Below are 11,513 nucleotides of genomic sequence, written 5' to 3'. Positions count from 1 at the left end.
TCCTGCAGCATGGCTTTGGTCCCGTTTGGCAAGGGAAGGTGCAGAGATGAAGACAAACGTGTTGTGATCCCCCTGGCCGCGGTGTCCGTGTGTGCCCTGCGGATCCGGGCTGACCAGCTCCGCTCCCCGTCACGGCGGGAGCGGCGCCGGTGCCGCCGCGGTCCCCGGCGCTGCCGTTGAACCCTGTGCTCACCCAGGGCGGTGCCCCCGCTGTAGCACCGGCGGGTGTGCGCACCCGGTGCCGCCCTCACCCGCGCTGTGCGTCCCGCTGCTCCCGGCCCGCGGCGCTGTCACCAGGCGCTCCGCGTTACCAACCGCGGGGCGCGGCCCCTTTAAGAGGCGGTGCCTCCTCCTCCCGCGCCTGTGCGTCGCCTCGTGGTTGCGTCACTGAGCGGCGCCGGCGGTGTGGCGGTTGTGCGGCGGCGGGGCCGCGCTGTCGCCATGGCCGACATGGAGGAGCTGTTCGGCAGCGACGCGGACTCGGAGGCCGAGCAGAAAGGTGCGGGCGCCGCGCTCCCGTCCTTCCCGCCGCGCTCGGTGCAGCCCCGCCCTGCGCTGGCCCGTCCCGCAGCCGCGGGGCGAGACGCAGGGCCGGGGCCCGCGGGGGATGGAGCGGGGCGGGCCGAGGGGTAGCGGCCCCGGCCCGGGCCTGCTCCGCGCCCTTGCTCCGCCGGGACGCAAAGCGCAGGGCGTTGTGCAGCCGGGCAGAGCGGCCCCGCTGTGCGGGTTTGGCGGGGTGAGCCCGCTCCCCGGGCTGCGGGACCCGGCGCTCCCCGGGCTGCGGGACCCGGCGCTCCCCGGGCTGCGGGACCCGGCGCTCCCCGGGCTGCGGGACCCGGCGCTCCCCGGGCTGCGGGACCCAGCGCTTCCCGTCACCGCAGCCGCGGAGAACCCGCGCTGGGGAACAAAAGCGGGGCGGCTGCTGAACCCGGGGACGTGTCGTCACCTGCTTGTGAAGTGTGTGGGGTCGAGGTGGTGGAAACAAAGCGGGTCTCCTGTTTGCCCGTGGTTGTCTGGAGAAGTTTGGGCTGTCCCCAGCATCTAAAGGAAGTGCTGGAACGCCTCCCTGTTCAGGTCGTTTGTATATTTGTAAAACGCGTGTCTCAGTTGCCGTAAATTATTTTTCAAGGCTGGTGTTCCTTTGTCTTTCCTGTTTGAAAGTGCATCCAACAACCTCGGCATTCAAGAGGGTGGAACAAACGCGTCAGGGTACATAAGGCAGCTAACTCAAATTAAAGAAATTAATTATCACACTTTTAGATTTGGAGAACCCCATAAGCCATGTATGTGCATTCACTTATTTTAAGCCCTCACTATTTCAAATTTTATTTCCTTTTGTATAATTGCTTATTCTTTCTGCAGCTTTAGAATCTTAGACGATAGCTTGTGGTTTCAGTCTTTATGTGGCATCCATCACTTTTCATTGTGTCTTTCACTGGCCGTGCTTTCACTAGTAGATGTTTTATTTCATTATTTGAGGTAACTCTTCCAGTTCTTTGTTGCAGTTCTCTGTAAGTTTTCTCTGGATTTTCGGGGTTGGGGTTTTATAGAGCAATGCCTGTTATCCTGTGGGTTTCCTTGCAGGACATTTTAACTCATGAAAGAGTGACGTTTATTTTGCAGATTCCGATTCTGGATCTGACTCTGACTCTGATCAAGAGAATGCTGGCTCTGGCAGTAATGCTTCTGGAAGTGACAGTGACCAAGATGATGACAGGGAGGCAGCAAAGCCCAGTAATAAGGAGTTATTTGGAGACGATAGTGAGGATGAAGGGGCCTCCCATCACACAGGGAGTGACAACCACTCTGAAAGATCCTACAACCGATCTGAAGCTTCAGGACACTCTGAGCATGAAGATAACGACCAGTCAGACGTGGACCAGCACAGCGTTTCAGAAGCTGCTCACGATGATGAGGAGGACGATCGCGGGCACGGGTCGGATGAAGGCAGTCATCATTCAGAGGGAGACGGTTCGGAAAAGGCACATTCAGAGGATGAGAAGTGGGGCAAGGAGGACAAAAGTGACCAGTCAGATGATGAGGAGAGGCAGCAGAACTCTGATGATGAGGAGAGGCAGCAGAACTCTGACGATGAGGAGAAAGTGCAGAACTCTGATGAAGACGAACGGCCGCAGATGTCTGATGATGAGGAAAGACTCCAGAACTCAGACGAGGAGAAGATGCAGAACTCTGATGATGAGGAGAGGCCCCAGGGCTCGGATGAGGAGAAGATGCAGAACTCAGATGATGATGAAAGGGCTCAGCATTCCGACGAGGAGAAGATGCAGAACTCTGACGACGATGAAAGGACCCAGCACTCCGATGAGGAGGATCAGGAGCATAAATCTGGTAGGACTGAGTACAGTGGTAATGATTTGTGTTTGGTTTGACCTCTCTTTATTGTTTCATTTATATTGGCCTGATAAGAATCAGATTTCAATGCAAAGGCATTAATCGTGTAGCTTTCAACTACAGTCACCTTTGCAGCTTTTTTTATGCAACACTTTAAAATTCCTTTTCATCTGAATCAACTTGGTAATACAAAAGAATTTTAAAATATGTGGAACAAATTCTTAATTTGCTGAGAATAGTTGTGCTCCTTAGCAGAGTCTGCAAGGGGCAGTGATAGCGAAGATGAAGTTCTGCGGATGAAGCGAAAGAAACCAATTGCATCAGATTCAGAAGCGGACAGTGATACGGAAGGACAGAAAGGTAAGTGGTGGCCTTGTTTTGTGGGTTTTTGGTTCATTTAATCCTCATCCTGAGTGCACCATTCAGCTGCTGCAGAACTTGATAAAACCAATAGCCCTTGCTATACAGTGTAACTATAGTGCTGTGAAAATAAGAAACCAGCGCAGCAGGAACTCTGCGTGGGGAAGCACACACTGCGTTTCTGCTGATTGTCTCTAGTTGGCTGTATCACTTTCTCAGTTTCCCCTGTGAGACGGAGCTTCTCTTTGGCCAATGTTGGTTCCTTTTTTACTGAAAGGTGTGAAGCAATGGTGCCTCTAATGAGAGCAGCCCAGAGGAGCTGGACTGGTGTTTGGGGTGTTCAGCTGCCTGAGCAAGCGCTGTTGATTCTTCTGAGAAGTAAAACCTCACATGCATAATGAAGTTGCGGTTTACATATACTGAAGTTGTTTGCTTGAGTAAAGGATGATGTTACACTCTTGATTCTTCTGTTGCCATTTTTCAACTAGATTCTCTCCTTTGATAGAGCCTCTCCAGGAAAACATAACTTGAATCCTTAGTTTAGAAATACAAAGGAAAACTTTTTCATGATAAGAGAATACTGTATGCTTCATAAACATTCACAGTTTTTAACCTTTGTAGGTGATTTTAAGTGGTAATAAAAGCGAAGGGTGTGTTTACCTTCCGTGAGCGTGCTTGCATGTAAGGGGGTGTGTGCATATATATGTGTGTTAAAATAGTCATTTTCTGCTCCAGAGCACGCAGATGTCATGGATCTGTTTGGAGGTGCAGACGACATTTCCTCAGGGAGTGATGGAGAAGACAAACCACCAACGCCAGGACAGCCCATCGTGAGTAGGCTTGCCTTTGGAAATAGTTAACGTGCCATTCCACACTGAAATGTGGAACACTGACTGACTTTGATAATTTAGTGAGAAAAGACTTAACAGCATTAAGTAAGCTTTACAGTTAATTTTGCCCTAGCTGAAAGAATTATTAAAGTTTTATAGATAGCAATGTCAGATTCATTTATCTGCCTTCCCCCAATCCTGCTCCACTTTTCATACTTGAAAGAAATATAACGAGTAGTTTTGATTGTCATCAAATGAAATACAAAGTCATAGCTGTCTTTGGTACCTTAGTACAGCTGCTTGACGAGTATTTCATTTTGGGTGTGATGATAATACGTAAAACTATTAGGTGGGAGAAGCTGTCCTCCATTTCCTCCCCAGTGCTTAGCTGAGAACTGTGTCAGCTCCTTTGCTGGCTCCTTACTGTGTTTGATTGCTTGAGTTTACACCGGTATTTGAAATGGCTTTAAGTGGCATGTGAAAATGCTGAATTGGATTGCTTTGGTGGAAAATGTGCAAGCCCTTTTATACAAAGCTTCCTGATATCTCTCTGTGCATCTGCATGACTTTTCTTCCAGCAAAATGTAAGTGCTTATTAGAGCAACAGTAGCCAGGCAGACTTCTTTCATTTATGCTCCTATTTGCCTTTCTGTCATTAGGATGAGAATGGACTGAGTCAAGAGCAGCAGGAGGAAGAACCTATTCCAGAGACTAGAATAGAGGTGGAAATACCAAAAGTAAACACAGACTTGGGTAATGATTTATATTTCGTGAAGCTGCCCAACTTCCTTAGCGTGGAGCCCAGGTAACTGCGCATTGTATACATGAATGATAAGGTTTTTTAGTGCTTCCCTATACTGCTTTTGTTCTAATAATACACTAAATATGTTGGCTCTATTTGAAATGGTTGACATTAAGTTCCACACTTCTGGCTGTGATCAGCAATAGTAGCATCTATTGTTATCTAATCAAGTGCTGAGTAATTTTCTTAGGAGCCGAGGTTTCAGTGTGATTGAATAACTTTTTGTCTTTAAAAACCAGACAAAAATATGATGTACTTGAAAGCACATGGTATCAGTTGCATTTTAACCACAGATTTAGGCTCTCAGAGTTGTGAAAACCAAATGCACAGGATCTTTATGCACTTTGGAATGATAGAAACGTCGTTTTGAATTTTAGAATGAGCCCTTTTTTATTTGTGTGTGCTAAATGTACTGTTTAACTATGGAGAAGCTGGTTACTTATTTTCCTATTTACCTAACCCAAGCTAAAGAAATCTTCTGGAATTCATAAGGAGACACCAAATGAATTAATTGAGTTGTTTGTGGTGTCAGGTTTGGCCCTAAAGGCCACCTGCAGCACTTCTGGCAAAATGCTGTGAAATCCCTCTCTTGGGGTGTTTTGTTAAGCAGCGTTACCGCATTGTTGTTAGCTGGCAGTGGGGCGCTGTGTGTGCCACCTCAGTCAGATCGTTGCTTCTGCTATGGACTGGTTCAGGAGAGAACCCTTAAGAGTCCGGTTAGCGGCTGCGATCGGTGAGAGAAGTCTCGAGGGTCTCTGGGGGTCGGACAGGACTGAGAATACAATTGTACAGTAGCAGGGTCTGTGTAGCACTTACTGCCCTTGCAGCAACCTGGAAACGGTTGGGAATGCGGGCAGGAAATGCTCTTCCCCTTCACTCCTGCCCCAGTCATCAGGTTTTTTTTGGAGGAAGAAAGGAAAAACAGTCCCATCTTCCTTTCCCTTTGGTTGTTTTTGAGATTAAAATTTAAAAAGGACGAATATTGTGCTGTTAGAAGATCCCTCATTCACCATACTTATAAAATTATAATTTTTCTTTTAATTTTCTCTATATAATATTGTGTATCTTTTGTTCCAGACTTAACTGTGGCCTCATAATCTTGATGCTAAGGAAACAGTATTTTGGGAAGCAGACTTGCTTTCTTTAGGCAGAGCCATTTAGCCAGTCTGAGCGGTTACGTGGCTGTGACCGGTGGCAGTGGGGCCGCTGGGTGGGTCTCCTGTGGGGTCACATCCATGCAGCGCATTCCGTGCAGACGCTGCTGTGTCCCGTGTACAGTGTGAACCTTTCAAGCACCTGGTGTTTTGCACAACTCTAGAAGAATCCGGATTAATTTTTAGAAGAATAAAGAGTGTGTTATATTTTCAGACCTTTTGATCCCCAGTATTATGAAGATGAATTTGAAGATGAGGAGATGCTTGATGAAGAGGGTAGAACGAGGTTAAAACTCAAGGTATAATGTTCATTTTCCTTTTCTCTTTTTCACTCATCTAGCTACATTTCTTCAAAGCCTATTTCAGGTATTTTGGAATGGTGTTTAGAGATGTGGTTCAGATTTTGAAAGTGTGGAGCAGTTCAGCACTGAGAAAATTTGATCCATTTCAGTAATAATGAAAAAAAAAAAGCTTGACAGCTGCATTTCACCTATGAAAGTGATACCTTTCACCTTCGTTTCTTTGCATCGTGCAGCAAACTATTTGGCCTAACTAATTCTTGACCTATATAGAGTGTATTTTACCACAGTATTCTCTACTGTGAGTTGGAAAAAGTGTTATGTTTTGTTTTTCCACAGGTAGAAAACACAATACGATGGCGGATGCGCCGAGACGAGGAAGGGAACGAGATCAGAGAAAGCAATGCACGGATAGTCAAATGGTCAGACGGAAGGTTAGTTTGGACTTTGTGCTGCTGCAGGAGTACAGTTGCTCTTACAGTGAAACGCCGTGCTGTGCAAAATTGGAAGGTCAAGAAACTTTGCTATCAGTTCTGCACAGCAGAGATTGTTTTAGTCCTAGTGCCTTGAAAATTTCATGCTCTGCTTAGTTTGGATTGAAATATAAGCATTGGCTATGTATAAAAAAGAAGCATGAAGGCTTTCTCCATTTAGAAATGAGGCAAAAGCTGGAGTGTGTGGATTTATGGAGTAACTGGTGGAGGGCTCTCTTTGCAGCATGTCTCTCCACTTGGGCAACGAGGTGTTTGACGTGTACAAGGCGCCGCTGCAGGGAGATCACAACCATTTGTTCATCAGACAGGGGACGGGTCTGCAGGGACAGGCGGTTTTCAAGACCAAGTTAACCTTCAGGTAAACCTGCTATTCTCTGTTACATGTTGATACTACTTTTGCAATTAAATGTTGTAACTTTTCATAAACCTTCAGAGCTTAACTGTTCAATAAGAATATGCTATTTTTCAGACTCAATATTTCAATAAGATTTTTCCTAAATTAGATGTCCCAGTTTGAAAGGACAGTGTGTCATTCACTGCAGTATGTGGGCTACATGTATTTTTTTAATGTATGTTTTAATTTTCATTTTTAAGTGCAAGTCGTCATCTGGATGAGAGAGAATTTTAATGTTCCCTGAGATTAACCTTTCTGCTGATGCAGTTGCCTCCAGATGATGATTTTGTCTTGGGAGACTGGTGTGAAATGTGAGGATGATTATTGAGGCTCGTAAGGGACTGCAGATGGTTCGCCCAGAGCAGAATTGATGTCTCCAGTAGCTGCTACGACGCATATCAATAAATAATTTTTAAAAGGATGATTTTTTTTACTTTTGTGCAGCTTAATCTTTGAAATCTTGAGCATGCCGACCTTAACCGTTGTCCTTTAAAAACGGATGCATTCCTTTAAGTATCTAACACAGCAGTCATTTTTAACAGGCCACACTCTACAGACAGCGCCACTCACAGGAAGATGACGCTGTCTCTGGCAGACAGATGTTCAAAGACCCAGAAGATCCGTATTTTACCAATGGCAGGTCGCGACCCCGAGTCCCAGCGCACAGAAATGATTAAGGTATCGTGACATGGAACTCTATCTGCTGATTTAATCTGAAAAATCGCAACTGTAAGATAGTTGAATGTTTCTGAACATTTTATGACCTTAGGAAAAACAAGACGTATTGTGGAGTTACAGACAAGAGTTCTTAGCCATGGGTGCAGTTTGCTTAACCTTACAGATTGCAGAAAAATTGGAATATGAACGATCTTTACACTGCTGCAAAATTGTTTGAGAAGCTTTGGTAGAATACAAGGTGCTCTTGAGTATTGTTTTTCTCAGTCTTGATGTAGTGCTCCTTCCTTTGGACAGAAAGAAGAGGAGAGGCTGAGAGCTTCCATTCGCAGAGAGTCTCAGCAGCGGAGAATGCGGGAGAAGCAGCATCAGCGTGGGCTGAGTGCAAATTATTTAGAACCTGATCGCTATGATGAAGAGGATGAGGGCGATGATGCAATCAGTCTGGCAGCTATCAAAAACAGATACAAAGGTGGCATCAGAGGTAACAGTAAACCTTAACAGCACCTAAGTAAGGCCTGTGTGATTCAGATGGATGAATTTCACAGCAGGGTTCCTCGTAAGATTGTATTCTGTCCGTTCATTTGATAAATGAGACATGAATTCAGTTAGCATAAATTTCTTTTGTTCAGTCTGGGCTTAGACTCCTCTGGCTTTTGTGGGACTGAATGTAAGAGAATTACTTTTAATGTTCTGTCTTCCTCACTGATTTCAGATACAGAGAAACATTAGTCTTTTCATTTTTCTCTGTAGAGGAACGTGCTAGAATCTACTCTTCTGACAGCGACGAGGGCTCAGATGAAGATAAAACACAAAGACTGCTCAAGGCAAAGAAACTGACTAGTGACGAGGTAAGAAAAGGGGTTTGTTCTTAAGCTGTTCTTCGTTTTCAGTCAGGAACGTTTCCTGCACTAAATCGAATTTTTCAAACGGAGACTTTTGTCGTTTCATTTCTGTTGTGATGAATGTATTATTTGACTTGGCATGCTTTCCATGCTAATTAGTCACTGATTTTCTTATACACTGCGTTAGTTCATAGACCTGAGTGATTCCCGAAGGAGATCGGTATTGTTATTCCTGCTTTAAAGATGGCAGAATTTATGCAGAGTTATGTAAAATGACTTTAACTAAAATTATGCAAGGAGTAAGAAGACTTAATATTGGAATCCTCGTGTAGTGTTGTCTCCTAAGCTAAGTGGTCCTCTCCTGTTTATTATGGAAACAGCAGAAGAGTCTTTTTAAACAGAAGAGTTAAAAAGGTTAATGTCATTGCTATCCAGACGTTATCCATCACCCAGGTAGCATCCTAAACATTAGGCCACGATCAAGTTAACCGCTAGCTACAGCAGAAGTGCTGTTTCCTCTTCTAAAGTTGTGGTTTATTGGTTTATAATTTATCACTGCTGGGTATAAGCAAATGAATTTTTGTGTGCATCAAGTAATTTTTCTTTTAAAGACACAGATTCTGACCTTTTATTATCCATTGAGGAAAATGGAATGTTTTGGAAAGTGTGACAGTAATGCTGGAGGCAGAGTAATCCAGAGCTGTAGTTTGTGATCTCTGCTGGTAGAAACTGAATTGTTTGTAAGACACTGCTAGTTGTTAGTGATATAGCAACGGCAGGACTTTGCAATCCCGGTCTCGTAGAAGAAAAGCTAACGCTTTCTCTGCTGCTGGCGGAGCCATAGCCTCCATTTTAAAATGCCCTGCCTTTCAGGTAATATTCCCAGCAGGGCCACGGAGGGGTGCTGCAGTTTTAGGAAAGCCCCAGCGCTGCAGGGCTGGTACTCGCAGTCACCGCCGCCAAGTGTGGCGTTTGTCTGTGCGTCCGCAGCCGCGAAACACGGACTTGTTGTACACGGACCTGCTGGGATGTGCTGTCAGTCAACAACACAGCACAACCTTTGTCCTGAGAACCATTTGCTACCGTTACGCCCCTGAAACATTGATCTGTTATTAACACACTTTATCAGCACGGGGCAAGTAGTTCTACTGTTGCTGTAGTTCATGGGGATATTCTGCTAAACAGGAAGATGAATCATGTAACAGTAGCCCAGCGAGATTACAAGAGAGTGCTTGTTTTGGGGAAGAAGCTGTCATTGAGATTCCCTCCCCTACTGATCTCTGTTGTCCATGCTTAAAATTCCTTCCTAACAGAGATTCTTACTGTACTAACCTAATATGTTACTGTAGAAGAAAATGCTTGGAATAAAAAAATTATTCATTGCAGTTCTGATACTCTAATAATTCATTACAGTTCTGAAACTTTATCTTGCTTGCTTCTTAAAATCCAAGTAATGCATGTTGCTTTAAAAACCAAAACCAACAAATGCAAAAAGGGATGAGGTTTCTTAGACCCGAGGATATTTTTAAAGATATTCTTCTTTTTAAACAATAATTGAGTTACCGCTTGGTTTTCATGTCAAAATTGTTGAGTTTTGAATTAACAACTAGTGACTTGTAGTTTGATTAAACGTTTTTGTAGCATTCTGATTTAAAATGTTGTTTGGAAGGATGAGTTAAACCAAACTGGTATAAATGCACACGGAATAAAAATCAACCTGTTGACACTCTATTTAGGTGCTAAAAATTTAGCATCCAACCTATGAAAGTCATTATGTTATTGCTCAATGACCTGAGTTCCTTTGACCAGCTCTTTGACACCTCCAGAGCTGCTGGACTTGGGCTGTAAACCGTGTGCTGGCTGAACCCCAAGAACTGATGCACAAGCGATCCCGCAGCACGGAACGGAAAATCTAGAACCAATAGTTTTGCTTTTCTCCCAAGAAGGAGTCTGAGATCTTTTTGTTGTTCTTCCGAGTTGATTTTACATTGAAGTATCTTGAGGTTCTTTATTTTGTCTTCTTTTTTGCCTTTAGGAAGGTGAACCTTCTGGGAAGAGAAAAGCGGAGGATGACGACAAAGCAAGTAAGAAGCACAAAAAATATGTGATCAGCGATGAAGAGGAAGAAGATGACGATTAGTGTTGAGGAAGAACAAAAGTTGATTTTTTTTTTTTTATATATATATTTATATATATTGTACAGTTCTCTTACAACAAAGATGTAAGTAACCATAATCGGGTTATTTTGATAAACGAAAATTCCCCTGAAGTCCGTGGTTTTGGTGTGAATAAAGATTTTTGACTTCCCTTTATTTTTTCAGATTTTCTCCTGTTGCAGCAGCTGCTGCACCCTGGGTCATCACAGTGCCATGTTTTTAATCTTACACAGTACATTTCAGTTTCGTGAATTGTTGTAACTGGTTATCCAAGTGAATTCATCAGTGGTTTTCACTGGGTTCATTAGGAGAAACCGTTCTAATCTTTATAGAACACTTAAATGCTGGGTTTGTGTGACAATGGTGTGGCGATGCAACTCGCCTTTTGTGTGGAAGGGCTGGGAGAATATATGAGTGGTCCAGTACAGTTCTGCTTTTTTCCTACATATTCCTTGTTTCCTGTGGACAGTCCGTTACTATGCTGGTGTATTTTCATGGCTGAAAATACTGCTTTGTGTTTGAGCAAACTGAAAATCCTGCAGTTGGAATAGTTAACCGATCATGGAAGACATTTATTTTTCATGCATCGAAGCCCAGAACAAAAATGCGTGTGTTGCCTGAGCGTTAATCATAAGAATAACAGGCACATGCTAGTGATGGAAATGGGAGTAAAAGCACTTATTTAAACAAAACTACGTAATTTCTACCAGCAGAGATGGAAGCTTCCTTGAAATGAACCACAATGCAAAAATATATCCTAACAATAGTGTCTCATAATTTCATATAATCCTTATGGTGCAATTTCCTATTGATCCTGGTTGGTTTGATAAATAGATTTGTGTAGCTGGAAGGTCACTAGAGGAGAATGTTCTGGACAGAATCTTTGCTGCTTTTACACTGTTGTAAGCACCTTCTGTGAGGGTGCAATACCAGTTGCAACGTGTGGAAAGGCTGGAAGAAATACCTGAACCTTTCCACACTTCTTTCCAGAGGAAATATCCCGTATGTGGTTTCTGCCCTTGGTGAGGGAACATTCAGGTAATGTCTGTGTTGCTTTTTGAACAGGCTTTGCACACAGTCCTGCAGATTTTGGGTGCAACTTGGAAAGGAAAGAAACCAGAACTAGCTTAATGCCTCTTTAGACAAAACCAT

The 11,513-nt window shown here is 44.1% G+C and overlaps 1 protein-coding gene across 2 annotated transcripts; it reads left to right on the top strand.

Moving 5' to 3' along the window:
- Nucleotides 1-400: 400 nt before the first annotated feature.
- Nucleotides 401-10,635, top strand: LEO1 (LEO1 homolog, Paf1/RNA polymerase II complex component). Of its 2 annotated transcripts, none has more exons than XM_080351543.1 (12): nucleotides 401-499; nucleotides 1,624-2,349; nucleotides 2,608-2,712; nucleotides 3,448-3,542; nucleotides 4,202-4,347; nucleotides 5,713-5,797; nucleotides 6,137-6,231; nucleotides 6,515-6,649; nucleotides 7,228-7,363; nucleotides 7,658-7,844; nucleotides 8,114-8,211; nucleotides 10,241-10,635. In XM_080351543.1, the coding sequence occupies exons 1-12, from the start codon at nucleotides 442-444 to the stop codon at nucleotides 10,343-10,345; spliced, it is 1,971 nt and encodes a 656-aa protein (XP_080207669.1). In that variant the 5' UTR covers nucleotides 401-441; the 3' UTR covers nucleotides 10,346-10,635. The 2 variants fall into 2 exon arrangements, with proteins under 2 accessions (XP_080207669.1, XP_080207668.1); XM_080351542.1 differs by having other exon boundaries at nucleotides 2,605-2,712.
- The last annotated feature ends 878 nt before the right edge of the window (nucleotides 10,636-11,513 follow it).

The sequence above is a fragment of the Nesoenas mayeri genome (assembly GCF_963082525.1).
Source record: "Nesoenas mayeri genome assembly, chromosome: 11".
Lineage (NCBI taxonomy): Eukaryota > Metazoa > Chordata > Aves > Columbiformes > Columbidae > Nesoenas > Nesoenas mayeri.
The sequence above is the reverse complement of the archived record's forward strand: the minus strand, read 5'-3'. Positions and strand labels throughout refer to the sequence as shown.

Coding starts and splice junctions, on each gene's coding strand:
- LEO1 (XM_080351542.1), top strand. CDS start 442: ATGGCCGACATGGAGGAGCTGTTCGGCAGCGACGCGGACTCGGAGGCC. Junction 2,713..3,447: donor TGATACGGAAGGACAGAAAG/GTAAGTGGTGGC, acceptor TTTCTGCTCCAG/AGCACGCAGATGTCATGGAT. Junction 3,543..4,201: donor CAACGCCAGGACAGCCCATC/GTGAGTAGGCTT, acceptor TTCTGTCATTAG/GATGAGAATGGACTGAGTCA.